Genomic DNA, 27,995 nt, shown 5'->3' on the forward strand with positions numbered 1-27,995 from the left:
CAATTAGTTTAGTGAAAGTCAGGAGAATTTATTTGCCACAAGAAAATGTCCATAATAGAAAATGTTTTTATTCTATGTGTCCTCCTTCTTTCTCAATAACTGCCTTCACACGCTTCCTGAAACTTGCGCAAGTGTTCCTCAAATATTGGGGTGACAACTTCTCCCATTCTTCTTTAATAGTATCTTTCAGAAAGTCCACATTGCTGTGTGATGTTCTATTGGTGCATGTTCTAAAACGCCCCAAACAGCAGAATCCAGAGGGTTTAGATCTGGGCTAGAAGGCGGCCAGAAACAGGATTCCCAAAAATTGCTAAAGTTGGATTTGTTGCCGTTGTCAACAAGTGTTTTGGTGTTCTTGTGTAAGAGTTTAACTTCAAATCATATTTTACTGCATTCCTAATGGTCTTGTTGTCTACCTCAAGTTCAACTGCGATTTTTCTCATGGGTTTGGTTGGATCCTTTAGGATTTTGGATTTGAGAGCTTTAATAAAAGCTTTGGTACGTTTTTTGTTGCTTCCTCCACTTCCAGACTTTCTGGTAATAGTTTTGCTCATAGTCATTCTCTTCTTTCCATTATAAACAGTCTTTATGGACACTCCAACGATTTTTGAAATCTCCTTTGGTGTGACGAGTGCATTCAGCAAATCACACACTCTTTGACGTTTGCTTTCCTGATTACTCATATGGGCAAAAGTTTGTGAAAAGGTATGGATAATAGTGTTAGGTATGATTATGACATCAGTATATGTTTGGGTTCAAAACAACTGACGTAGTGTCTGCTAAGAAAAAACAACTAAATGTTCACTGTAAATTTTGCTTCCCCACCCTGTACATTTAATGATAATAATAATAATAATAAGATAATAATAAAAAATAATGTTTTATTTTTTGGTGTTTTTCTAAATCCAACTCCACAAAACATAAGAAAACAGTAAAAAACCAAAACATTTATTCACTTATTTGTATTTGTTCTTTGTAAAAGTTAAACTGAAACATATTTAGAGACAAAAAGGACAACATTAACAAGAAAAATAGATAAAAAATGAGGAAAACAAAAACAAAGAGAAACACAAAAGTAATTTGACGACTGAATCATTATGACCAAAAAAATAAATAAATTTATTACAAGGATAAATAATATTAAAGTTATTCAGACAAAAAAGTGAATTTATGTTTTAACATTGTTTCAAGAAAATGGTTGAAAAAACAAATGTAAGAAAAATTACATTTAAAAAAAAAAGAAAAATGTACATCAGCGAAAAGATTTATTAGTGAAGATTGTTACAGTTTCACATGAAAAACACGAAAAGATCAAGTTTATAAAAAAACACCACAATGAAATAAATCCTTCCATTATGAGGAAACACAAGTAAACATTTATATAATAATTATTTCTATTCATGTATTCGTTGATAGTTTGGTTTAAAAATCATTTCACAATTAAAAACATTAAATGAAAAATTTAATGAACGAGGAGAAAACGGTTCTGATCCTAAAAACAGAGTTCAGATACTTTGAATTAAATAAAGACTGGATTTTTTTTCGTTCGTTTTCAGATTGTTTCCGGTGAAAAGGCAATCTGGTCCCTCCACGGCTTCCGTAGACGGAAGTGACGTCACATCCAAAATGGTGCTGGAGAAGAAGGTTTCTGGTGAGTTTGAATTCAACGTAAATATTCAAGTAAAAGCTCAGAAAATCAGGCCTGTGGTTTTTAGTAAAGACGGACGAGTGTTTAGTTTAAGGTTTAAGTGAAGTTTAGTTCAAAGTGGGTTCGGTTTAATCTGTTCGGCTGAACTTTAGCTGAACTCTGGTGGTTGTGTTTGGGCTGAACTCCAGTGTAAATGTTCAGAATGTGTGGTTGAAGGTCCAGGGTTCAGTCCACTGTGAACTCCCTGCTGTTGAGTTCGTGTCTGGATGGTTCGGTTGGGTTGGTTCCGGTTCGGTGTAAATGACCGGGCTGTGGTTCAAGTCTGACCAGAGCCCGTTAAAGAGATGCTGCGTTCAAGTCCCCCTGTAACTCCTGATTTCCATCCTTCTGCTGGTGTGAATGCACTGGACTGTTCAAACCTGGGGCTTCCACCTGAGAACTCACACTAGGTCCATGTTCTCTAAATCCTCAACTCCAGTTCAGATCCCATCCTGTCCTGTAGAAACTCTAGTGCTCCATTTTATTCACATAAATCTGTATGAAGTTTGCGAACTCAATATTTAACCCTTTCATGCACAGTGGTCACTCCAGTGGTCAGTCCAGTGGTCAGTTCTTCTCCAGCTGTTCTATTGTTTATTCATGGGTTTGGTTGTTTTAGTTCCAGATCAGCTGACACAGTGGAGCTCATGCACCATCCCAAACACTGACATTCACACCATTACTGGAGCTTTGCAGCTCTTCATAAACCTGATCTGCACGAACATGTTTTGGTGTAAATCAGCTGCTAATTATTATTACCTCCGCCAAGGAGGTTATGTTTTTGCCAGGGTTTGTTTGTTTGTTTGTCTGTCTGTTTGTTTGTCTGTCCGTTAGTGTGCAACATAACTCAAAAAGTTATGGACAGATTTGGATGAAATTTTCAGGGTTTGTTGGAAATGGGATAAGGAAGAAATGATTAAATTTTGGTGGTGATCGGGGGTGGGGGGGCCCACGGGGGGGCCATTGATCAGCCTTGGCGGAGGTCTGCACTCTCCGAGTGCTTCTAGTTACACTTGTAATTAACAGTTTTCTGGAACCAAAAGGGTTTTTTTTTTTTTTTTTTTCCTTTGCATATCCACCTGAAACCAAGCAATGCATTTTGTCCTCTGTAGGGGACAAAAGTTTGACAGTTTCACTTTAAAAATGCTGCCCATTACAAAGGACATTCCATTAAAAAAGTCAATCAATAAATAAAAATAACTTTAAAAATGTATCTGAAAAAACTGTTGCATTGTGCAGTTTCCAATCAAGACATTTTTTTTAATGTAAAAAAGCTAAAACTGTCAATTTCCTGGGTCTCAGGAGGATTTTATCTCCATGAAATGAGTAATAAGTAATATTAGAGGATGATAAAATGTGAGAAAACTTTAGCAATTTAGCAACTAGCGGCATTACAAAGGTTTTATTTCATAGTTTTCACACAGTAGATCACTTTCTGATGGTGAGTTTTAAATACATGTTTCTTTGCTTCAAAAATTAAATGCATGTTGTCCAGTTGAGTGGACATTTTTGTAACTCCGTGAAAAATAGGTTCATAAAAAAAAAAATCCTTTGCATTTTTTTTTTAATGCCTAAAGAGGAATAAAAACACTCAAGAAAAAAATATTGACTAAGGCTCTCATAATTCATGCATGAAAGGGTTAAAGTTTCCTTTAAACCCAGAAGCCAAAGAAATTCATTTTAAAATTCTGAATGGAGTCGATCCCTTCAATGATGATAAAACGATTTGGTTTTGAAACAAATATCTGTGTTTTCTGTGATGAGACTGAAACCACAGTTCAGTTCTTTTCCATTGTTTGTATGTGGAAGCGTTTGGACTGGACATTTACGACTGGATTCACACAAACGTTTGACTTCCTGAAGAATTCTCCGTATTGGACATGACTTATGGACATGTCCTGGACAATGTCAAAGACAGCTGTTTACTAAATAATATCATCATTCTGGGTCAGTTTTACAAACACAAATGTAAACATTTGAACATGAAACCCACATGTTCCAGCTTCCATGAGTTTCTGCTCTAGATGAAAACTCTCCATCACATGCAGAGTAAACCTGCACTGAAGCTTCCATCAGTTATTGAAGAATGGAATTTGTACAACAAGCCCTAGCCCCCCCCACCTCATTTTATTTAATTATTTTTATTTTTCTTTTTTTTTTTTTTTCAGAAATTGCAGTCTTCGTGGTTATTGACATCTATATATGTATTCCTATTTGCACTCGTGCCTTTGTATTTTCTTTAACACAGATGCCATGTTTGTATATTTATATATTGTTAGTAAAAAAAAAAAGATCCATGTTCTCCCAGTTCTTAGTTCTGAGGTCACATAGCAGTGGCGCCCCCCCATGGATGTGGTGTTTATGCAGATTGTTTATTAAAACAAGGTTTTGTTCTGACATTATTTCTGTGTAAATGTTCTGTATAATCAGCAGCTGTTCTAGTGTTAGCTAGTTTTCAGTCCAATGAGTGACAGAATACATTCAAACCAAATCTGAACCCAAATAAACAAAGAACATTAAAGGTAGAGCAGCTGCTCTGTCCGTATGCACCGTTATTTCCTCCTCAGTTTCCCTCAAATAAACAAAGAACAAACACCTGTGGGATAGAAATGACTATAAATGAACATAACGTACGGTCCACCATGCTGGTGTGTTTACATCTAACTCCCACAATTCCTTGCGCTCAGTTTGGTGTGACTTACCTGGAACGGTACAAAGTGGTGAGTCGTGGTGTGACGTCGTGACTTACGGACTCAAAAACCGTCCTTGAACGCAGCATTAGTTCTGACAGGCTTTGCTGTTTCTGCTGTGGTGATCACATGGTTCCTGTAAACCTGAATAGTTCCAAACAAACCCAGAGCTGTCCTGACTACCGTCCAACCAGACCCATGTGACCTGGTTATCTGACATCACATGGCTTTAAGGCAGTTTCAACAGGAAATCAAATGTTTTTCCTCCATCAGTTTTTCACAAATCTGGTATTTTTGACATTAGTACTTCATATACTATCAGAACAAACACTATAAAGTACTTTTACTGTGTACTTCTGCAGTAATCCTACTCCAAATATACAGGATTCATCAGGTACTTATTGAAAAAATGACTTTTATTCGTTGAATGTAGATTCACAGCAGAACCTGGACCTGCAGTCAGGACTCAGAGGTTAAAGAGGTCCCATGTGAACCTGGACCTGCAGTCAGGACTCAGGGGTTAAAGGGGTCATATGTGAACCTGGACCTGCAGTCAGGACTCAGGGGTTAAAGGGGTCATATGTGAACCTGGACCTGCAGTCAGGACTCAGGGGTTAAAGGGGTCATATGTGAACCTGGACCTGCAGTCAGGACTCAGAGGTTAAAGGGGTCCCATGTGAACCTGGACCTGCAGTCAGGACTCAGAGGTTAAAGGGGTCATATGTGAACCTGGACCTGCAGTCAGGACTCAGGGGTTAAAGAGGTCATATGTGAACCTGGACCTGCAGTCAGGACTCAGGGGTTAAAGGGGTCATATGTGAACCTGGACCTGCAGTCAGGACTCAGGGGTTAAAGGGGTCACATGTGAACCCGGACCTGGAGTCAGGACTCAGGGGTTAAAGGGGTCCCATGTGAACCCGGGCCTGCAGTCAGGACTCAGGGTTTAAAGGGGTCATATGTGAACCTGGACCTGCAGTCAGGACTCAGGGGTTAAAGGGGTCATATGTGAACCTGGACCTGCAGTCAGGACTCAGGGGTTAAAGGGGTCATATGTGAACCTGGACCTGCAGTCAGGACTCAGGGGTTAAAGGGGTCCCATGTGAACCTGGACCTGCAGTCAGGACTCAGGGGTTAAAGGGGTCCCATGTGAACCTGGACCTGCAGTCAGGACTCAGGGGTTAAAGGGGTCATATGTGAACCTGGACCTGCAGTCAGGACTCAGGGGTTAAAGGGGTCATATGTGAACCTGGACCTGCAGTCAGGACTCAGGGGTTAACATTTCTTTCAGGTTGGTTGTGATTGCCATAAACACATTTTTGGTTCACTTCTATAATTTAGAGTCAGCTGTTTGCACATGGAACAGATGCCCTTTTATGGTGTTTGGGGGTGTGGTCACATATGCTAATTGATGCATTAAAACAGAAGAAACGTCAGATTGGAAAAGGCTGTTTTGTTGTGATTATTCTTGGACTTTTATTCGTTTTTAATGTGTCGGTTTTTTAACTGGCGTCGTCCGTGTGTCCGTCAGCTCGGGTGGAGGCGGGCCAACGCAGGGTGTTGGACGAAGCCACGCGTCAGAGGCGTCTGAGTCGTCAGCTGGAGGCGTTGGAGAAGGACAACTTCCAGGTTCGCCTCGCACCGCCGCCTGTTAAACAGAGCCACGGCGCCATGGCGACCAGGCTCATGTTGTCATTGTTTGTGTTTCCAGGACGACCCCCTGTCCTCCCTCCCTCCTCCGGGTCCCGCCGCTCGCCTTCCCGCCTTCAGCGAGTCTGAGGAACCAGGTGAGACGCTGACCTTTGACCCCTTCATTAACTGTTTAGATCCCAAACATGAAGCGGACGATCAGCGATGACAGACAGGTGTTTTCAGACGTGGGCGTGTCCACGTGTTGCGTTCGTGGTCATTAGGGTCGTGTGAACAGTGAGTTTGATTTGACGCTGCTTCGTTCTGTGACCAGAGAAGAAGAGGAGGAAGACGAGGGGCGACCACTTCAAGCAGAGGTTCAGGAAGAACTTCACCACGCTGCTGGAGGAGGAGGTGAGAGCCCGCAGCCCCGCCCACCCCTGACTCCAGAGACCCACCCCTGACCCCACTGCCCCACCCACTCTACTTACCCCAGGGCCCTGCCCACCCAGCTTACCTCTCCTCTGCTCTCTGATTGGTAGAACCTGTCAGAGAAGGTGGAGCCCAACTACCTGTCGGCCGTGGCTCCGCCCTCCTCGCTGCCCCCCAGACATTTCTGCTGCGTCTGTGGGTTCCCGTCTCATTACACCTGCACCACCTGTGGGGGGCGCTACTGCAGCAGCAGGTGTCTGTGTACGCACCGCGAGACCAGGTACGCAACACACATACACACACACCACTGAACACACCGCGGTGCGTTCACTGACCCCAGTCTGCTGTTTCTGCAGGTGTTTGAAGTGGACGCTGTGAGGGGGGGGCCTGTCTCCATGGTAACAGACGCCATAGACCTGCGCCTCATCTCCATGGTAACAGCAGCTGTAGACCTGCACCTCGTCTCCATGGTAACAGCAGCTGTAGACCTGCACCTCGTCTCCATGGTAACAGCAGCTGTAGACCTGCACCTCGTCTCCATGGTAACAGCTGCCGTTGACCTGTGTCTCAGTTCTAAGGGGTGAACGTGTCCGTGTTCTGCTTCGCGTGTGTAAATAGTGTCATGTGTTGATGTTTTTTGTCTGTTTTTTATTAAATTCACTGATGTTGATCTGATTTGTCACTGATTGATCTGAGGTTTAAACTTTAAATTGACACAGTGGTTGCTTCTCATTGGATTTCAACTCCATGTAGGCGGAGCCATGTCAGTGCCGGACACCTGACCCGTCTCCTGGTGTTGGTAAACACAACATTCCCATCTGGGTCCTTGAACCAGTGGTGGGTGTGAACTCTGACTCCCTCTAGTGTCCGTTTTTCCAGACGAGTTCAAACGAGTCGAACAGAAGCAGTCGGATGAGGACGGTAAACAAACAAACCTTTATTAACATGAACATGTGGACGTTTAATGGGTGGAGAACTTGGGCAGCTGGTTTCCAAGGATGACCCGTCTCTCCACCCCCTCCTCGGAGATGGACGCCAGTCTGACCACGCCCCCACTCGACCCGTCTCTCTCCATGGCCAGAGACAGAGCTGTTAGACAGACAGACAGACAGAGAAGTTATACAGAGAGGTAGACAGGACAGACAGATGGATTAGACAGACAGACAGACAGGTAGGTCTGTTGTACATGTGCGGTCTAACCCCAGTCCCCCCTGGACTCTGTTTCCCATCATGCCTTGCAGCGTGGCTGCGTACCTGCGGCGGTCAGCTCCAGACACTGGTCTTTGCTCAGTCCAGGTTTGTAGTTCGAGTCCATGAAGCCGTAGATGTAGGTGCTGCCGCTGCCGCCCACCGACACCGGCTGCCTCACCAGCATCCCACCAATTGGAACGCAGTACACCTGAGGACACGCCCCCACACAGGTAAACACAGAGGAAGGCGCTGTACCATGTGACTGTACGTGGTGGGCGGAGCCTACGTACCTGGCCTCCCTTCCTGCGGTCCCAGCCCGCCACCAGGATCCCCGCCATCAGCTCCTCCCTGTAGCGGTAACAGCTGGCTCGGAACAGGTTGGCCGCCGTCTCCACCAATGGGGGCTCGTCCAACTCGATGCTGAGGAGGAGGGGGCGGAGCCAAGCACAGATGCGTTAGTGTTCACACAGACCACAGTGGGCGGACCCTAACGCAGAGAACGAAGGCCAGAGGACGGAACATCTACTAGCCCCGCCCACCACCTACACATTCGCATCAGTCATCCGCTCCGACAGAAGTGAAAGTTGATGCTTTGTTTGTTGCATTCGCTGTAACTGGAAACTATATTTCTGAATTTTTTCTCAAAATATTACAACTTAAAAGTACAGCATTATTTTCATTAAATGAGTTTTTTTTTTTAAACTTTGACTTTATTCTCATAATATTAGGCCTTTATTCTGGTGTTCTAGTGTTTTTATTTTTGTGTGTGGAGCTAATCCTCAGTGGCAGAAAACTGCTCAGATCCTCGTTTCTGTTTTTGACAATAAAGGAAAACAGAAGTGTCTGATGTTTGTGACGTTCACATGTTCTTCAGTGTGTTCTCTGTTCTCTCATATTTAATTAGTCTGTACACAGTTTTCTTCATTCTTCGGTGTGTGTACGACATCATCAGTACGTCTGTCATCCAGAGTTCTGGATATTTAAAGATGTGAATAAAAACAAAACAAACTAGTATTCAGAGAACGCCAAGCACCCCGAATGGTGTGCATGTGTGGATCCACTTTATTTTAAACTATGGATGTGCAAAACAAATTTCATAATGGTATTTCATGAATTGAATTTTTTATGATTTTTTGAAAATGGTGCAAAAAAGAAATAAAAGTCAACAGCGTAACAGAAGAGAAATGGAGCGGAACGATATTTGGTACAAAGTTGAATCTGGTCCCAGTCATGTGTCTGTCCAATTAGATTCAATTCACATCAATATTAGTTGAGTTCTAATTTTAAATGTGTGGGAAATGGGATTTTCAGTGTTCAGTGTAAATGTCCACAGAGTCCACATTCCACAGTGGATGTGGACAATTTAGTTCCAGATACAAGAGATTGTTCTAAGCTACAGGTGGATCCAACTGGAGGAGAATCAGAGTCGTTTAGAATTTTGGATGAATTTCCTAAAATGTCTCAATGATGACAGATGGAAAATTGTAGATGTTGTGACCTTGCTGTGACCTTGAACTTTGGCCTACTGGGACCAAACTGGACTGGGTTGGTCCCAGGGCCTAGGCCTATCTGTGGGAAAGATCTGGGAAAGATGGGTGGAAGAGTTTTACACTGAAGATGAGAACAAACAAACACAAAATGCAAACAGACAAACACACAAAGCAAAGTGATCTCAATACCTCCCAGAGGAGGTAATAAACAAAAACAGCTGAGCGGGGGCAAGGGGCGGGGCTTACCTGTGGAAACCCAGCTGATAGGCGACGACGTCAGCGATGGCCTGAGTGTCAGCGGCAGAACCGGACCTGAAACCACCACACAACAGGTGAGGCCACGCCCCCCTACACGCTGGATCCGCCCCTACTGTCAGGAGGTTGACCATGACTCATCTCAGACTTCATTTAGTTCATTATTTGACTGAATGTTTGTTTAGTTTTGGTCTTATTTTTATTTCTTTTGGACTTCAGTCCAGTGACGTAGAATCCAACTTCCTGTTCCTGTCTACGTTCTGGTGTTTTCTGTGATTGAACCCTTTTTTCCACATGTTCAGATGGAACTGAACTAAATAAACCAGATGTGTGAAGACATGGAGGACTGGGACAGACCCAGGGGAGTTCATCTGACTGAATGTAATCAGATTACACAGGGTTAGGGTGGGATGGACTGACCTGCAGCAGAAGATCCGGTCGTGGATCGGAGTCAGTTTGTCCGTCACTCTGTTGGCGATGTAGGCTCTGAAACAGACGGACAGATGGACACGGGTGGACGGTTACACACATGAACCAAGACATGAAGCTGCCAATGAACACGTGTGTGTGTGTGTGTGTCCTCACCCAGTAGTGGTCCGCGAGTCCGCACCTATGACCACGCCCCCATCATACTCCACCGCCATGATGGTGGTCTGCAGACAGGAAGAGCAGAAGACATGATGAGTATGAGAAGACACAAAGGATGAAAAGACACAAAGACTGGGTTTGGTTCGTTATTTTCTACTCATTTCCTCTTCTTATTTATTCTCCTCATTATTTTCTTCTGTTTTTGACTCAGATTCGGCTTTAACAGGTCCAGTCTGGACTTAAATCCGGATCAGATCTAACCCTCATCAGGTCCTCACATCAGACCACACATCTGTCCAAACCAGTTCTGACTCATCTGAACCGGACCGGGACCTGGGACATGACCGTATGTCACCGCGGTGCATTATGGGTGTTCAGTGTAAGTGTTCCGTGTGTAAATATTGACTCTTTTCCAGTTTTCCAACTCTTCAAGGTTCATTAATGGTGTTAAAACCAAATGGGATGAAACTGAATCCAACCGGATCCGAATTAATGACACAATAACCAGGTTCGATCTGATGTGGATTAAATCCTTTTGTTCAGATTAAACACAATGAAGGAGAAGAAGTAAAGCAATAATATGTTTCCTAAAATAATCGGAACCACAGTTTGTAAAACATTCAGATCAGAGTTAAACTGGTTGGATCCGGTTCTGGGTCCATTATCGGACACAGTTTAGTCTCATTTAAACTAGTGTTCACACCATGAGTCCATTAACAGACACATGAATGAGATTAGAATGCTCTTAAATGCTAATATTCCTCCGTTCTGGGACCCGGCCCGGTCCGGTTCGGTGGTTCTGGTTCACATTAGCCGTTAGCCACCTTTAGCCGGTGCAGAAGTGCTGTCTCATTGAGCTGGAGTTCGGGGGATAAAAAACCACGAGTCCAGTCAGAACCGGGTCCAGTACGGTCTGACCCGGCCTCACTGCTCCGGTACTCACCCCTGTGCTGACTTCCTGGCGGGTCCAGTCCGGAACCAGGTCGTTTTTGGATGAAATTTGCTGCCCGAAGTTCGGCATCATTGATGCTGCGGCCGCCATCTTGTTTCTCTGTGTTTGAACTGAACATGCGCAGAACTGCCTGTGAATTTACGACAGCACTAGTCCAACATATTTTTACAGGACAATTATATGAAAGAATTCATTTTTTAATCTGAGTGTTTTTGTTTTGTTTCACTCACACATAAACGTCTAAAAACGAAAAACTCAAGTTGTTTAGTTCAGGCATTTAGTCAGACAGCTTTGCCTTGGGGTCCTGAGCTCGACGGGAACCCGGAAGAGAAGGTAAACACCGAACGAAAAATACCCTTAAAAATGTGACCAGAATTCACAGCTAAAACTGTTTTTGTTGCATTTTATCTTTTATTTACCAGCATTATAGAGTAATAAGATGAAACCAGGCTCTTAACTCGTACATGAGCGGAGTTTGGGTCAACGTTTTTGCAGGTTTTATCCGTTGAAACCAGACTCCATTTAAAACCTGATCAGTTTAATGCAGATGAAAACTAAAAACCTGTGAACAGAAATATGACAACTGACCAGAAACAGTTCACACACAGTTCAAATACAAGAACAACTGCTCTGTAATTCGGCAGAATCCCGAAACAATTAAATGTAACTGTTATTAATTTATTGATCAGTGGTTTGAGGCACGGTGAATGAATATGAAAAAAATAAACGTGTAAATAATGATCAAACCTGTGTGTGTGTGTGTGTGTGTGTGTGTGTGTTGATTGTTAAAATGTTTTTAACTTTAGATGACGGTCCATAATTTGTACATATTTGACCGAAATGGAAGCTGCTTGTTTTACAACGAATGGAATCGAAAGAAACAGGCTGGGATTTCCAAAGAAGAGGTGAGGGAACAAAGGATGAGTGGAAGTAAAGCAGTGCTGTGACCTTCAGAGGGGTTCAACAGTTGGGCTCAGATGTGTGTATTTGAATGAATGTATTTATTTTTGGTTTTACATCAATCATTGTACTTAGAACATTAATTGTAATATACATAAAAACCAAAAAAGGAATATTGTAGAAACTAAATCTTATATTTTGCCTGTCCTTTTCACCTCATACACTACATACATGAACTTAAATGTGTACAGCATCCAGCATTCACACCATAAGAATAAAAAACATCATCAACAACAAAAAACATCAATATTTCTGAATAATTTTAAACTTAAGGCACTTTTTTTTTAAACTTTGCCAAAGGAGTGAATAACTTAAATGCATCATCAGGTCCATCCCATAATGTCACCCCCTCAGTCCCAGTCCATCCAGACTTCACATTTGTCCTCACTTTAATCCACTCACACACATGAAAATCTATGAAATTACTCTGTCTTCATTCCAGGAACCATGACTGGTATTTGAGACAGTAGTTTGGATCCTCCATCTTCCATCTACAGTACCTGTTTAGAAACTATTCTGTACACCTGTTTGAAATGGATTTATGCTTGTACTGTCCTCTAACTCCTATTTGTGTGTGTGTGTGTGTTTGTTTGTTTGTGTGTTTGTTTGTGTGTGTTTGTTTGTGTGTTTGTTTGTGCAGGAGTTTAAGCTCATGTATGGGATGCTGTTCTCCATCCGATCCTTCGTCACTAAAATGTCTCCGATGGACATGTATCCTTCACTGTCTGGGTCTGGTCTCATGCTCATGGGTCTGGCTCTGGTCTGGGTCCTGGTCCTGGTCTGAACTGGTCTGTGGTCCTTAGCGCTGTGTCCTCAGGAAGGACGGCTTCCTGTCCTTTCAGACCAGTAAATACCGCCTGCACTACTATGAGACTCCCAGTGGACTGAAGTTCATCCTCAACACAGACCTGTCTGTGTCCAACGCCAGAGACACACTGCAACACATCTACAGCAACGTAAGACACACACACACACACACACACACTGCAACACATCTACAGCAACGTAAGACACACATACACACACACACACACACACACACACACACTGCAACACATCTACAGCAACGTAAGACACACACACACACACACACACACACACAGCAACACATCTACAGCAACGTAAGACACACACACACACACACACACACTGCAACACATCTACAGCAACGTAAGACACACACACACACACACACACACACTGCAACACATCTACAGCAACGTAAGACACACACACACACACACACACACACACACACACACACTGCAACACATATACAGTCATATATGTTCAAACCACACTCACATTAACAGACTGGGCCGGTCCCATTAGAGGTGTGGGAGACTTTGGAGATGAATGTTTCCTCAGTTCTGTCCATCCTCAGTTTTTCCTCAGTTCTGTCCATCCTCAGTGTTTCCTCAGTTCTGTCCATCCTCAGTGTTTCCTCAGTTCTGTCCATCCTCAGTTTTTCCTCAGTTCTGTCCATCCTCAGTTTTTCCTCAGTTCTGTCCTCCTCAGTTTTTCCTCAGTTCTGTCCATCCTCAGTTTTTCCTCAGTTCTGTCCATCCTCAGTTTTTCCTCAGTTCTGTCCATCCTCAGTGTTTCCTCAGTTCTGTCCATCCTCAGTTTTTCCTCAGTTCTGTCCATCCTCAGTGTTTCCTCAGTTCTGTCCATCCTCAGTTTTTCCTCAGTTCTGTCCTCCTCAGTGTTTCCTCAGTTCTGTCCATCCTCAGTTTTTCCTCAGTTCTGTCCATCCTCAGTTTTTCCTCAGTTCTGTCCATCCTCAGTTTTTCCTCAGTTCTGTCCATCCTCAGTTTTTCCTCAGTTCTGTCCTCCTCAGTTTTTCCTCAGTTCTGTCCATCCTCAGTGTTTCCTCAGTTCTGTCCATCCTCAGTTTTTCCTCAGTTCTGTCCTCCTCAGTTTTTCCTCAGTTCTGTCCATCCTCAGTGTTTCCTCAGTTCTGTCCATCCTCAGTTTTTCCTCAGTTCTGTCCATCCTCAGTTTTTCCTCAGTTCTGTCCATCCTCAGTGTTTCCTCAGTTCTGTCCATCCTCAGTGTTTCCTCAGTTCTGTCCATCCTCAGTGTTTCCTCAGTTCTGTCCTCCTCAGTGTTTCCTCAGTTCTGTCCATCCTCAGTTTTTCCTCAGTTCTGTCCATCCTCAGTTTTTCCTCAGTTCTGTCCTCCTCAGTGTTTCCTCAGTTCTGTCCATCCTCAGTTTTTCCTCAGTTCTGTCCATCCTCAGTTTTTCCTCAGTTCTTTCCATCCTCAGTTTTTCCTCAGTTCTGTCCATCCTCAGTTTTTCCTCAGTTCTGTCCATCCTCAGTTTTTCCTCAGTTCTGTCCATCCTCAGTTTTTCCTCAGTTCTGTCCATCCTCAGTTTTTCCTCAGTTCTGTCCATCCTCAGTGTTTCCTCAGATCTGTCCATCCTCAGTTTTTCCTCAGTTCTGTCCATCCTCAGTGTTTCCTCAGTTCTGTCCATCCTCAGTTTTTCCTCAGTTCTGTCCATCCTCAGTTTTTCCTCAGTTCTGTCCATCCTCAGTTTTTCCTCAGTTCTGTCCATCCTCAGTTTTTCCTCAGTTCTGTCCATCCTCAGTTTTTCCTCAGTTCTGTCCATCCTCAGTTTTTCCTCAGTTCTGTCCATCCTCAGTGTTTCCTCAGTTCTGTCCATCCTCAGTTTTTCCTCAGTTCTGTCCATCCTCAGTGTTTCCTCAGTTCTGTCCATCCTCAGTTTTTCCTCAGTTCTGTCCTCCTCAGTGTTTCCTCAGTTCTGTCCATCCTCAGTTTTTCCTCAGTTCTGTCCATCCTCAGTGTTTCCTCAGTTCTGTCCATCCTCAGTTTTTCCTCAGTTCTGTCCTCCTCAGTTTTTCCTCAGTTCTGTCCATCCTCAGTGTTTCCTCAGTTCTGTCCATCCTCAGTTTTTCCTCAGTTCTGTCCATCCTCAGTTTTTCCTCAGTTCTGTCCATCCTCAGTGTTTCCTCAGTTCTGTCCTCCTCAGTGTTTCCTCAGATCTGTCCATCCTCAGTTTTTCCTCAGTTCTGTCCATCCTCAGTTTTTCCTCAGTTCTGTCCATCCTCAGTGTTTCCTCAGTTCTGTCCTCCTCAGTGTTTCCTCAGATCTGTCCATCCTCAGTTTTTCCTCAGTTCTGTCCATCCTCAGTGTTTCCTCAGTTCTGTCCATCCTCAGTTTTTCCTCAGTTCTGTCCTCCTCAGTTTTTCCTCAGTTCTTTCCATCCTCAGTTTTTCCTCAGTTCTGTCCATCCTCAGTGTTTCCTCAGTTCTGTCCATCCTCAGTTTGTCCTCAGTTCTGTCCATCCTCAGTTTTTCCTCAGTTCTGTCCATCCTCAGTTTTTCCTCAGTTCTGTCCATCCTCAGTGTTTCCTCAGTTCTGTCCTCCTCAGTTTGTCCTCAGTTCTGTCCATCCTCAGTTTGTCCTCAGTTCTGTCCATCCTCAGTTTTTCCTCAGTTCTGTCCTCCTCAGTGTTTCCTCAGTTCTGTCCATCCTCAGTGTTTCCTCAGTTCTGTCCTCCTCAGTGTTTCCTCAGTTCTGTCCTCCTCAGTGTTTCCTCAGTTCTGTCCATCCTCAGTTTTTCCTCAGTTCTGTCCATCCTCAGTGTTTCCTCAGTTCTGTCCATCCTCAGTTTGTCCTCAGTTCTGTCCATCCTCAGTTTGTCCTCAGTTCTGTCCATCCTCAGTGTTTCCTCAGTTCTGTCCATCCTCAGTGTTTCCTCAGTTCTGTCCTCCTCAGTTTTTCCTCAGTTCTGTCCATCCTCAGTGTTTCCTCAGTTCTGTCCTCCTCAGTGTTTCCTCAGTTCTGTCCATCCTCAGTTTTTCCTCAGTTCTGTCCATCCTCAGTGTTTCCTCAGTTCTGTCCCTCCTCAGTTTTTCCTCAGTTCTGTCCATCCTCAGTTTTTCCTCAGTTCTGTCCTCCTCAGTGTTTCCTCAGTTCTGTCCATCCTCAGTGTTTCCTCAGTTCTGTCCATCCTCAGTGTTTCCTCAGTTCTGTCCATCCTCAGTGTTTCCTCAGTTCTGTCCATCCTCAGTGTTTCCTCAGTTCTGTCCATCCTCAGTGTTTCCTCAGTTCTGTCCTCCTCAGTGTTTCCTCAGTTCTGTCCATCCTCAGTTTTTCCTCAGTTCTGTCCATCCTCAGTGTTTCCTCAGTTCTGTCCATCCTCAGTGTTTCCTCAGTTCTGTCCTCCTCAGTTTTTCCTCAGTTCTGTCCATCCTCAGTTTTTCCTCAGTTCTGTCCATCCTCAGTTTTTCCTCAGTTCTGTCCATCCTCAGTTTTTCCTCAGTTCTGTCCATCCTCAGTGTTTCCTCAGTTCTGTCCTCCTCAGTTTTTCCTCAGTTCTGTCCATCCTCAGTTTTTCCTCAGTTCTGTCCATCCTCAGTGTTTCCTCAGTTCTGTCCATCCTCAGTTTTTCCTCAGTTCTGTCCATCCTCAGTGTTTCCTCAGTTCTGTCCTCCTCAGTTTTTCCTCAGTTCTGTCCTCCTCAGTGTTTCCTCAGTTCTGTCCATCCTCAGTTTTTCCTCAGTTCTGTCCATCCTCAGTGTTTCCTCAGTTCTGTCCTCCTCAGTGTTTCCTCAGTTCTGTCCATCCTCAGTGTTTCCTCAGTTCTGTCCATCCTCAGTGTTTCCTCAGTTCTGTCCATCCTCAGTGTTTCCTCAGTTCTGTCCATCCTCAGTGTTTCCTCAGTTCTGTCCATCCTCAGTTTTTCCTCAGTTCTGTCCATCCTCAGTGTTTCCTCAGTTCTGTCCATCCTCAGTTTTTCCTCAGTTCTGTCCATCCTCAGTGTTTCCTCAGTTCTGTCCATCCTCAGTTTTTCCTCAGTTCTGTCCATCCTCAGTGTTTCCTCAGTTCTGTCCTCCTCAGTTTTTCCTCAGTTCTGTCCTCCTCAGTTTTTCCTCAGTTCTGTCCATCCTCAGTGTTTCCTCAGTTCTGTCCATCCTCAGTTTTTCCTCAGTTCTGTCCTCCTCAGTGTTTCCTCAGTTCTGTCCATCCTCAGTTTTTCCTCAGTTCTGTCCTCCTCAGTTTTTCCTCAGTTCTGTCCATCCTCAGTGTTTCCTCAGTTCTGTCCATCCTCAGTGTTTCCTCAGTTCTGTCCATCCTCAGTTTTTCCTCAGTTCTGTCCATCCTCAGTGTTTCCTCAGTTCTGTCCATCCTCAGTGTTTCCTCAGTTCTGTCCTCAGTTTTTCCTCAGTTCTGTCCATCCTCAGTGTTTCCTCAGTTCTGTCCATCCTCAGTTTTTCCTCAGTTCTGTCCATCCTCAGTGTTTCCTCAGTTCTGTCCATCCTCAGTTTTTCCTCAGTTCTGTCCATCCTCAGTTTTTCCTCAGTTCTGTCCATCCTCAGTGTTTCCTCAGTTCTGTCCATCCTCAGTGTTTCCTCAGTTCTGTCCTCCTCAGTTTTTCCTCAGTTCTGTCCATCCTCAGTTTTTCCTCAGTTCTGTCCATCCTCAGTTTTTCCTCAGTTCTGTCCATCCTCAGTTTTTCCTCAGTTCTGTCCATCCTCAGTGTTTCCTCAGATCTGTCCATCCTCAGTGTTTCCTCAGTTCTGTCCTCCTCAGTTTTTCCTCAGTTCTGTCCTCCTCAGTTTTTCCTCAGTTCTGTCCATCCTCAGTGTTTCCTCAGTTCTGTCCATCCTCAGTGTTTCCTCAGATCTGTCCTCCTCAGTGTTTCCTCAGTTCTGTCCTCCTCAGTTTTTCCTCAGTTCTGTCCATCCTCAGTGTTTCCTCAGTTCTGTCCATCCTCAGTTTTTCCTCAGTTCTGTCCATCCTCAGTGTTTCCTCAGTTCTGTCCTCCTCAGTTTTTCCTCAGTTCTGTCCATCCTCAGTGTTTCCTCAGTTCTGTCCATCCTCAGTTTTTCCTCAGTTCTGTCCATCCTCAGTGTTTCCTCAGTTCTTTCCTCCTCAGTGTTTCCTCAGTTCTGTCCATCCTCAGTTTTTCCTCAGTTCTGTCCATCCTCAGTTTTTCCTCAGTTCTGTCCATCCTCAGTTTTTCCTCAGTTCTGTCCATCCTCAGTTTTTCCTCAGTTCTGTCCATCCTCAGTTTTTCCTCAGTTCTGTCCATCCTCAGTGTTTCCTCAGTTCTGTCCATCCTCAGTGTTTCCTCAGTTCTGTCCATCCTCAGTGTTTCCTCAGTTCTGTCCTCCTCAGTGTTTCCTCAGTTCTGTCCATCCTCAGTCCTCTCCTCAGTTTCATTGGTCTGTTGGTCTGTCAGTCATTCCTCAGCTGAATCTCTTCCTCATGCTGAAGAGTTTCTTAACTCCATCCACCACAAACAAACACCATGTGTTTACATTCAGACCAGGAGGAACTGGGCATCACTGGGCTCGCATTTCCCACAATGCACATTGCGACAAAAAAACTCCTCAGATGCCCCAGTTCCCCCTGGTCTGGATCCAAGAGATTCAGCTGAGGAGTGACAGACAGACCAACAGACCAATGAAACTGAGGAGAGGACTGAGGATGGACAGAGACGAGGAAACACTCATCACAAAAGACTCCCACACCTTTAACGGACTGGTCCGGTCCCATTAACGGTCCGGTCCTGTTAACATATGTGTTTAACAGTCTGTGTGTGTGTGTGTGTGTGTGTGTGTTTCTTTCAGTTGTACGTGGAGTACATAGTGAAGAACCCAGTGTGTGTTCTGGGTCAGAGTTTGGACAGTGAACTGTTCAGCAGCAGACTGGACGCCTTCATCAGAGCTCTGCCCTATTACAGCCCACGAGCAGCATAACACACACACACACACACACATACACACACATACACACATTTAACACACGTGTATATATACACATACACACAGACAGACACACACACACACACACACACACACACACACACACAGACAGACACACACACACACACACAGACAGACAGACAGACACACACACACATACATTTAACACACATGTACGTGTACACACACACACACATACATTTAACACACATGTACGTGCGCACACACACACACACACACACACACACACACACACAGTTTCCTTGTATTAGTTGTGACCTGGTCTGTTTCCTCTAAACTGTTGATTGAAACCTGTTTGAATAAAACACTGGTTTCATTATTGATCTGAATCTGAGCCTTTATCAAACAGAACCAGAACCCACAGGACACAACCACACACACAAACCCACCCAGGACCCCCTTTATTCACCCACTTTCACATGAGGTGAACTAGTTCTTTAACTTTTTACAGCGGACTACCCCTGAAACAGACGGTTTTTATCCCAGTACCTCCAACTCTCCCTTCAGCGCTCTGGTGTTCAAATGGTCAGGCTATAGGAGGAGCTCCACAAAGTGGACTTTGGGCCCATGTTCAAATGTGTTTTCAAACCGCTCCTGATCATTTTGGACGCCCTTCTACATGATTCCAGAGTTAATTCAAGGTGTTTTTAGTGTTTATTCAAACCTTCATTTGTGACCTCTGGTGTTAAAACGGTGAACAGTCTGTGCTCGTCAGTCAAAGAACCACACAGACAATCTGAGCCGTTAGTTTATTTGTCTGTTCAATCCAGCATTAACAGAACAGCAGCTGTTTGACCGCAGTGAAAGGATGGGACACACTCCAGCTGAATCAGATACAATGACCCAACACTCCAACATCCAGAACCAGCCCTTTACTGTTTAGGTCTTTTTGGTCCCAGTGTTTGGTTCCATTTGGCTTTACATGTGCTTCTACACATGTGTTCTTTGTGCTTTTGGAAACCAAACTTATTACTCATGAGTTTGTATAAACGAAGGCACTGTTTGGCACAGTTCATCCTGAAATCAGCAAATATTCATGTGTTCCAGATGTGTGAGTGATGCGTTCACAGTCGTCAGCCAGTTCAGTTAAAAACAGTATTTGGATGAAAATATATAAATATATAAAATAGACAAACAGGATGTTAAACCTTTGAACTGTAACAAACACATAAATAGAAATAGGCACATGTAGTCAAACATACACATTAAAAATCCATTCATTCTGTCTCTGAAGTGCTTATTCATCCACAGGGCTGTGGGGGCGGAGTCTATCCCAGATTCCATTAGGTGGAGGCGGGGTCACCCTGGGTGTGTTCAAGGACTGAGACAGATGAATTACCAATCGGTGTCACATTCACACCCATGGGCGGGTTCCATTCACCAGGTCACTGAGGAACAACATGTACCCCACCCCCCCACCCCCCAGTACCCATGCCCCGTTTCCTCTGCGTGGTATCAGATCAACTCGACATGGCCTTTTTGTGTTTCCATTCCATAACAGGACCTGGAATCTGGTACCTGGTACTAGTTTTATGGAATCTGGTACCTGGTACTAGTTTTATGGTACCTGGTACTAGTTTTTTGGTACCTGGTACTAGTTTTTTGGTACCTCCTCCGCTGCGGTTCCAGGACTGGGGACCAGATACTAAAGGTGACACTGTGTAAACGCTGCAGACCTCTGATTGGTCAGACAGTTTTCTGTGTGACCCGCTGTTTTACAAAAACAGATGTGTTAGTGGACAGTAAATGTGTGGGTCCATGAATCCACATGAGAACAGCCCAAAACTCCACCAGGGTCGGTCCAGGAGGTCCAGTCTGTGGTGGACAACGTAAAAATTCAGACCAGACAACAGGCAACGAAGTGAGTTCATCAGCAACTCTGAACAGACGACACAGAAGCAACACGCTGCATCGCTATGACGACCAGGTACTGGAAAGTGGGTAGTATCCTGGAATGGAAACGGTCTGAGGAATACTGAGCCGAGTCGAGTCGAGCTGGTTCCACGTAGTAGAAACGCAGCATTGGTGTCCTGATTCATCAGTTTTCCAACAGGTTCGTGACAGTTTTTTTTCTAAATCTAACCCTGGTCCTGAGGGTCAGTGTTTTCAGGTCCTGTCACTTTACCCTTTAAAGCTGGTTTCAGTTTGGTATAAAAGTACTGGAGTCCACTGGTCCTGGACCAGGAGACCACGGTGTCAGGAGTGTCTCCTGCAGACGCTTCACATCTCCGCTTCACATACAACACAGTGAGGCCCACAACGAGGACGGCACCCAGAACACAACACAGAGCAATGACTACTGCATCCTTGGCTCCTGTTTCCTTGTCTCCTCCCTCCTTGACTCCTCCTTCTTTGTCTCCTCCCTCCTTGACTCCTCCCTCCTTGTCTCCTCCCTCCTTGACTCCTCCTTCTTTGTCTCCTCCCTCCTTGACTCCTCCCTCCTTGTCTCCTCCTTCTTTGTCTCCTCCCTCCTTGTCTCCTCCCTCCTTGACTCCTCCTTCTTTGTCTCCTCCTTCTTTGTCTCCTCCCTCCTTGTCTCCTGCGTCCTTGACTCCTCCCTCCTCGTCGTTTCCATCTGTGGACCAAACACAGATCAGGTGACTCAGCTGATGTTTACTCACTTCCTCCAGAAAAATGTGAATATGTGATCACTTAATTCAATGCATAATCAAATAAATAGTTCATATGAGGGAGTGAACATGTGACCAAACAGGACGCATGTGCACCATCATCTGTACCATAATACTGGAAGGTCACACAGACTGTGTGTGTGTGTGTGTGTGTGTGTGTGTGTGGTTGGCTATTTTTGGGTGGGGGGGCACAAAGCCCTCCCCCACAGTTTCAAAAATCTACTTACAGAGCAGGATGTAAATGTAAAATTTGTAAAAATAAATCTATGCATTTGAGGAAATCAGTGACCCTGGGTTCAGAGCGGTCACATGACCTCTGACAGTGACCCTGGGTTCAGAGCGGTCACATGACCTCTGACAGTGACCCTGGGTTCAGAGCGGTCACATGACCTCTGACAGTGACCCTGGGTTCAGAGCGGTCACATGACCTCTGACAGTGACCCTGGGTTCAGAGCGGTCACATGACCTCTGACAGTGACCCTGGGTTCAGAGCGGTCACATGACCTCTGACAGTGACCCTGGGTTCAGAGCGGTCACATGACCTCTGACAGTGACCGTTTTTGGTCCATTCAGATGAAGCCTGTTGAAGGTGGAACCCTTCAGCCATTTCAGGAAAACATGGGTTCATGTCATGGGTGTAAACAAAGCATGGAGTGGATGATTACTTCTGTAGGTTTGATTATTATGGGATGGAAGCAGACCTGTTTCCTGTAGTTGTAGCCTCATTAGAACAGGGGGTGAGAGAAGAATCTGTATTTTTCATTCAAATGCATGTTTTTCCAGTTCCTGCAGATTTTTTCACCTTTTGTGCAAATTCCCACAGTTGGACTGCATAAAATCCCATCAACCCCACGCAGTCCACCGCATCATCCAGGATGTTTGCCCACATTGTTCTGGAGGGACTGGTCTACTGACACAGAGGTAAGAGCTCACCTGAAACCTGCAGGTGGACCTTCTGTTCAGTAGGTTCTTGCCCTTGCATTCCGATCACACACTTGTACGTGCCGTTGTCGCTGCTGCTGACGTTCATCAGGACCACAGAGTACACGCCGTTCTTCATGGATGGGTCTAGGGGTTCCACTCGGTTCTTGTACGCCTCATGGTGGTAGCTGGGTCTGATCCGACCCTGTACGTAGAGGACGTACCCGTCTCTCTCCAGGTCCGGTCGGACCCATTTCACCATGGCGGGGTCAGGTGGACCGCGGCACTGCAGAGTCACATTCTGTCCAGTCTCAGCTGATACCTGTGGATCTGCACAAACAGGTCCAAACAGTCCTGGATCAGCCTGGGCTCCACACCCCCCACACAACTGGACCTGCTCCTTATGGCTGGGTTATGTGCTAATGCTAATGCTAATGCTAATGCTAATGCTAGGCACTGTGTGTATTCTGGATAACATACACAGATCCCATTTCCCTAATAATAATAATAATAACAATAATAATAATAATAATAATAATAATAAATTTTATTTGTAATGCACTTTACATTTTTATCTAAAAATTTCAAAGTGGTACGGGCAATAAATACAGAGAATAAAAAGAAAATAAGTAGGACAGATAAAATCAGTTTAAAAATGAATATAAGGAAAACAGGTGAAGCATGCACAGATGTGGGCAGATGATGGAAAGGGTTTCCTCAATCCAAGCTCTTCAGACCTGTTCCAGAAGGGTCCTCAGTCTGTGGGGTGTGGAGGTGGTCAGCCAGGCCGGTCCACTCATGGTCAGCAGCAGAAGCCCTGTCACCCACCTGCCCTGAGGGTGGAGGAAAGCACATCCACCTTTAACCTGAACATGTTTGGTCTGAGTGGACGTTAGGTCTGGGGAACAGTTCCACATGAAATGAAAGAGTAGAAACTGTCAAGTCTGAAAAAACAAACTGCATCCGTGAGAAGTTTAAACCAGAACCTACAGACTGACAACTAACAGCTACCGGCTCGCATTTACCGGCTCACATTTCCCGGCTCACATTTCCCGGCTCACATTTACCGGCACACATTTCCCGGCACACAGATGGCTGTGCAGTGGATGCTTCTGGAATGTTCCGTGTGTCCACACAGTCCACAGAACCTCCTACTACTGAACACAGATAAACCGTGGACTCACCCGGTACCGGTGCCATGTGGACAACAGTGGCACACAGCAGTAAAGAGAAGCCCGGTCTGAGGTGCATGGTAGCGGCTGAAGCAGCGGGACTGGGACCGGCGGAGCTCCGGTGGCCGGTGTCTGTGTTAGTACGCATGGGGTCAGGGCTGGCTACGTCATAGGGGAAGGCTCTGGTGACGTCACAGGGGTTGAAAGGGCTGAAGGAGCAAAATTAACAAAATAAACACTTCACATCCCATAAAACTGTCATTTTTAAAGTTATCCTACAGTAATAAAATAAGTCTGATTGAAGTTCACTAATGTGAGCAGTTGAGGAACCAAAACAAAGAGTTGGACTCAGTTGTGACAGTAGTTTAGAATATAATAATAATAATAATAATAATAATAATAATAATAATAATAATAATAATATTAGTGACCATGGATTGAAATGAACTAGACTGATTAGAATGTGTGATGATCACTGAAAACAACTGATGACACATGGAGTGAACAGTGAGGACAGCAACAGCACCATGGATAAAGACCAGACCCAGACCAGACCAGACCCAGACCCAGACCAGACCAGACCAGACCCAGACCCAGACCCAGACCAGACCAGACCCAGACCCAGACCCAGACCCAGACCAGACCCAGACCCAGACCCAGACCAGACCCAGACCCAGACCCAGACCAGACCAGACCAGACCAGACCCAGACCCAGACCAGACCCAGACCAGACCCAGACCAGTCCAGACCCAGAGCCAGACCAGACCAGACCCAGACCCAGACCCCAGACCAAGACCAAGACCAGACCCAGACCAGACCCAGACCCAGACCAGACCCAGACCCAGACCCCAGACCAAGACCAAGACCAGACCCAGACCAGACCCAGACCCAGACCAAGACCAAGACCAAGACCAGACCCAGACCAGACCCAGACCCAGACCAGACCCAGACCCAGACCCCAGACCAAGACCAGACCCAGACCCAGACCCAGACCAAGACCCAGACCAGACCAGACCAGACCCAGACCCAGACCCAAGACCAAGACCAGACCCAGACCCAGACCCCAGACCAGACCAAGACCAGACCAAGACCAGACCAAGACCAGACCAAGACCAGACCAAGACCAGACCCAGACCCAGACCCAGACCAGTCCAGACCCAGAGCCAGACCAGACCAGACCCAGACCCCAGACCCCAGACCAAGACCAGACCCAGACCAGACCCAAACCCAGACCAGACCAGACCCAGATCCAGACCCAGACTAGACCCAGACCTGGACCGGACCAGACCCAGACCCAGACCACCACACACACCAGTCCCATTCAGTCCATGAAACAGGATCCAAAGGCACAGTCCTGTTTTTAATCCTTTAATCTGTTCATCTGTTAACCCCCCCCCCCCCCCACACACACACACACACACACACACACTCACAAACACACACACACACACAAACACACACACAAACACACACAAACACACACAAACACACACACACACACAAACACACACACGTCTGATAAACAGATGATGAACTGGTGATGGTACAGCTGAAACACTTCTGTCTGAAATAAGAGAAACGACAAGAGACACAAACACCACCGTCTGAGTCTGTATGGGATACCAGCAGCAGGGTACTAATGGGGTACCAACAGGGTACTAATGGGGTACCAACTGAGTACTACTAGGGCACCAACAGGGTACTAATGGGGTACCAACTGAGTACTACTGGGGCACCAACAGGGTACTAATGGGGTACCAACTGAGTACTAATGGGGCACCAACAGGGTACTAACAGGACACTCATAGGGTAGTAACAGGACACTAACAGGATGCTAATAGGGCACCAACAGGGTACTAACAGGATATATACTAGTACTGCAGTACCATCATACACATGTAGTACTATATACTACTACTGCAGTACCATCATAGACCCTTATAGTACTATATACTAGTACTGCAGTACCATCATATACATGTAGTACTATATACTAGTACTGCAGTACCATCATACACATGTAGTACTATATACTAGTACTGCAGTACCATCATACACATGTAGTACTATATACTACTACTGCAGTACCATCATATACATGTAGTACTATATACTAGTACTGCAGTACCATAGGTCATACTGGTGGTACTTTTACTGCTGATACTTTAAATGTGGGTTTCTGAATGTAGTTCTATATACTAGTACTGCAGTACATGTACACTGTAGTACTTCTGTGTACTCTGTAGTTGATGTGTGTGTTTTGGGTTCTGTTGGTTGTGGAACAGCTGTGGTGCATTCAGGGACCCTGTGTGTGTGTGTGTGTGTGTGTGTGTGTGTGTGTGTGTGTGTGTGTGTGTGTGTGTGTGTCAGTAACATCTGTACAAACAAACTCACTTTGGTGTTTTGGTTTTAATCCTTGTCCGTCCCTCTGTCCGTCCCTCTGTCCGTCAGTTGCTGTGACTCCTGACAGACGGACGTATCTCTGCGCTCTGATTGGTCGGATTAGACCAACAGGATTAATATGAGGCTGAGAGCACACAGACGGGATGACAGACAGGTGCATCACCACGACGACAGAGGACCACTGAACAGGTATGTGTGCTGCAGGGGCTGATGGGAAATGATGAGGACAGGTGTGTGTGCTGCAGGGGCTGATGGGAAATGATGAGGACAGGTGTGTGTGCTGCAGGGGCTGATGGGATACGATGAGGACAGGTATGTACAAAATAAAGCTGTTTGTTTCAGTGTCCATCTTTTTTTTTCATTTTCTTTTTCTTTTTTTTTTTGAACCTGTGAAAAAATACAAACTCAATGAGGACAATAACAGTAACACAAATGAACATAAAATAAAGTACACCAGTCATGGGGATATGTAGATATGTAGGGCAAGTACAAACAAAAAACATTCAGATACAATACAGTGTAAAAAATCAGGCAATTTAAATGAAAGTAAAAGAGCAGAGATGCAACAGAGAAGACTATTTAAACTTAAAATAATAAGTAATGACCAACGTTCTGGTTTATTTTCACTGCAGTTTTTTTTTTTTTTTTTTCCAGTTTTCTTAGGGCCAAGACAAACATTTTAAATTAGTTTGTAAAACCAGAGAAGGAAGGCTTGTTATTTTTCCATTTGCACAGCGGATATGATATTTACCTAATAATAAAATTATATTAATGATATCTGAAACAGATGAGGACAAATTATCCACAGAAAAAATAATCTGATACGATGAGGACAGGTGTGTGTGCTGCAGGGGCTGATGGGATACGATGGGGACAGGTGTGTGTGCTGCAGGGGCTGATGGGATACGATGAGGACAGGTGTGTGTGCTGCAGGGGCTGATGGGATACGATGAGGACAGGTGTGTGTGCTGCAGGGGCTGATGGGATACGATGAGGACAGGTGTGTGTGCTGCAGGGGCTGATGGGATACGATGAGGACAGGTGTGTGTGCTGCAGGGGCTGATGGGATACGATGAGGACAGGTGTTGTTATGGTTGCAGATGAGGCTGGTGGTTGTGTCTGCTCTGCTGACCCCTGGTGGTGGTGGAAGGAACTACAGCGCAGCTTTAATGTGAAATTTGAAATATGAAAATGTAAATGTACTGATTCCTGATTAGAACTCCGACTTTTATTTTGTATTTCGTTTATTTCATCTTATTTTTGACGTTATTGCTCAGTCTGGAAAATGTGTATTTGTCTGCAACTCTTGGACTGTTGGACCAGATTTTGATAAAAACCGTCAGGAGAAAAAGAACAAAAAAAAAAAAAAAAAAGACGTAGGACTGTTGTACTGTTAGCCACATGCTAACATGTTAGCTTTGTGTTGTCTTTATGTTCACATGTAGATTTCCCCTTTAATGTGATCTCTTAAACAGAACGTTTAGTTAGCATTAGCATTCTACTGGTGCATCACACCGTTAGCATCATGCTTCTGTTTCTGTTTACAGTTACTGCTACCTTCAGGTGCTTCGTCTGTATAACTTCGTTTAATATCTATCTTTTGTTTATTTTACAGGTAGCATCTTTTTTGTTAGCATATGTATATATTTTTGTGTTTGTGTTAGCTTGTCCCTATTTCTATAATCTTGAGTGTTAGCATATTTATTTTTGCTGCTAGCATGAACTTTTGCTGTTGTTGTTATGTTGTTAGTGTTAGCTCTGGTTTGGGTCATTTATTTGTGTTAGCATTAGCTTTTGTTGCGTCACATGAAAACCCATTGTTGTTAGCATCGCTGCTTTTATTGTTTTGATTTTAGCATGAGATTAGCAGTAGCTTCTTTTAGTGTTCAATAGCTTTGGTTGTGTTTTGTTTTTACTAGCATTAGCTTCATTTATGGTGTGTTATGTTGTTAGCATTAGATTTTGTTATTTTGATTTTAACATGAGATTAGCAGTAGCTTCTATTAGTATTAAATAGCTTTGGTTCTGTTTGGTTTTTACTAGCATTAGCTTCATTTATGGTGTATTATGTTGTTAGCATTAGATTTTCTCATACGATGACAGCCTTAGCTTAGCATTAAACAGCTAAAGCTTTACCCTCTGCTCCTCCAGGTTGTTGATGGTATTTGGCATCAGAAGCATTAGCATTAGCTGTTGTTGTTAGCTTTAGCTGTTGTTGTTAACATTAGCTGTTGTTG

The 27,995-nt window shown here is 44.6% G+C and overlaps 4 protein-coding genes across 6 annotated transcripts in view; 3 read left to right on the forward strand and 1 right to left on the reverse strand.

The window, feature by feature from the left end:
• The first annotated feature begins 1,573 nt into the window (after positions 1–1,573).
• LOC115416399 (zinc finger HIT domain-containing protein 1-like) lies at positions 1,574–7,325 on the forward strand. Of its 2 annotated transcripts, XM_030130151.1 has the most exons (7): positions 1,574–1,651; positions 5,906–6,003; positions 6,086–6,161; positions 6,338–6,417; positions 6,546–6,715; positions 6,792–6,857; positions 7,002–7,325. In XM_030130151.1, the coding sequence occupies exons 1-6, from the start codon at positions 1,627–1,629 to the stop codon at positions 6,811–6,813; spliced, it is 471 nt and encodes a 156-aa protein (XP_029986011.1). In that variant the 5' UTR covers positions 1,574–1,626; the 3' UTR covers positions 6,814–6,857; positions 7,002–7,325. The 2 variants fall into 2 exon arrangements, with proteins under 2 accessions (XP_029986011.1, XP_029986010.1); XM_030130150.1 differs by having other exon boundaries at positions 6,792–7,105.
• A 25-nt stretch (positions 7,326–7,350) lies between these two features.
• LOC115416401 (proteasome subunit beta type-6-like) lies at positions 7,351–11,039 on the reverse strand. Its single transcript, XM_030130154.1, has 7 exons — positions 10,903–11,039; positions 9,957–10,024; positions 9,792–9,857; positions 9,363–9,428; positions 7,917–8,046; positions 7,690–7,834; positions 7,351–7,524 (listed from the first exon to the last, which is right to left on the reverse strand). Exons 1-7 carry the CDS (start codon positions 10,999–11,001, stop codon positions 7,397–7,399), a joined length of 702 nt encoding a protein of 233 aa, XP_029986014.1. The 5' UTR covers positions 11,002–11,039; the 3' UTR covers positions 7,351–7,396.
• Positions 11,040–11,150: 111 nt separating this feature from the next.
• Positions 11,151–18,953, forward strand: LOC115416400 (trafficking protein particle complex subunit 1-like). Of its 2 annotated transcripts, XM_030130153.1 has the most exons (6): positions 11,151–11,244; positions 11,718–11,816; positions 12,512–12,582; positions 12,689–12,827; positions 18,477–18,634; positions 18,852–18,953. In XM_030130153.1, the coding sequence occupies exons 2-5, from the start codon at positions 11,718–11,720 to the stop codon at positions 18,603–18,605; spliced, it is 438 nt and encodes a 145-aa protein (XP_029986013.1). In that variant the 5' UTR covers positions 11,151–11,244; the 3' UTR covers positions 18,606–18,634; positions 18,852–18,953. The 2 variants fall into 2 exon arrangements, with proteins under 2 accessions (XP_029986013.1, XP_029986012.1); XM_030130152.1 differs by lacking the exon at positions 18,852–18,953 and having other exon boundaries at positions 18,477–18,653.
• A 7,097-nt stretch (positions 18,954–26,050) lies between these two features.
• LOC115416382 (RPA-related protein RADX-like) overlaps positions 26,051–27,995 on the forward strand; it is a 10,649-nt gene continuing 8,704 nt past the window's right edge. Inside the window, exon 1 of the mRNA XM_030130119.1 lies at positions 26,051–26,070. Within this exon, the coding sequence (XP_029985979.1) occupies positions 26,051–26,070 (20 nt within the window). The remainder of the gene's footprint in view (positions 26,071–27,995) is intronic.

Source organism: Sphaeramia orbicularis, unplaced genomic scaffold, assembly GCF_902148855.1.
Source record: "Sphaeramia orbicularis unplaced genomic scaffold, fSphaOr1.1, whole genome shotgun sequence".
NCBI classification, from domain to species: domain Eukaryota; kingdom Metazoa; phylum Chordata; class Actinopteri; order Kurtiformes; family Apogonidae; genus Sphaeramia; species Sphaeramia orbicularis.

What these genes read in the sequence shown, in the direction of transcription:
- LOC115416399 (XM_030130151.1), top strand. Translation starts at nt 1,627, where the DNA reads ATGGTGCTGGAGAAGAAGGTTTCTG. An exon ending in TGGAGAAGGACAACTTCCAG is followed by an intron (nt 6,004 to 6,085) that starts GTTCGCCTCGCA and finishes TTGTGTTTCCAG; the next exon opens with GACGACCCCCTGTCCTCCCT. An exon ending in CCACGCTGCTGGAGGAGGAG is followed by an intron (nt 6,418 to 6,545) that starts GTGAGAGCCCGC and finishes TCTGATTGGTAG; the next exon opens with AACCTGTCAGAGAAGGTGGA.
- LOC115416401 (XM_030130154.1), bottom strand. Translation starts at nt 11,001, where the DNA reads ATGGCGGCCGCAGCATCAATGATGCCGAACTTCGGGCAGCAAATTTCA. An exon ending in GACTCGCGGACCACTACTGG is followed by an intron (nt 9,858 to 9,956) that starts GTGAGGACACAC and finishes CGTCTGTTTCAG; the next exon opens with AGCCTACATCGCCAACAGAG. An exon ending in GACCGGATCTTCTGCTGCAG is followed by an intron (nt 9,429 to 9,791) that starts GTCAGTCCATCC and finishes TGGTGGTTTCAG; the next exon opens with GTCCGGTTCTGCCGCTGACA.
- LOC115416400 (XM_030130153.1), top strand. Translation starts at nt 11,718, where the DNA reads ATGACGGTCCATAATTTGTACATATTTGACCGAAATGGAAGCTGCTTG. An exon ending in AAAATGTCTCCGATGGACAT is followed by an intron (nt 12,583 to 12,688) that starts GTATCCTTCACT and finishes CTGTGTCCTCAG; the next exon opens with GAAGGACGGCTTCCTGTCCT. An exon ending in TGCAACACATCTACAGCAAC is followed by an intron (nt 12,828 to 18,476) that starts GTAAGACACACA and finishes TGTTTCTTTCAG; the next exon opens with TTGTACGTGGAGTACATAGT.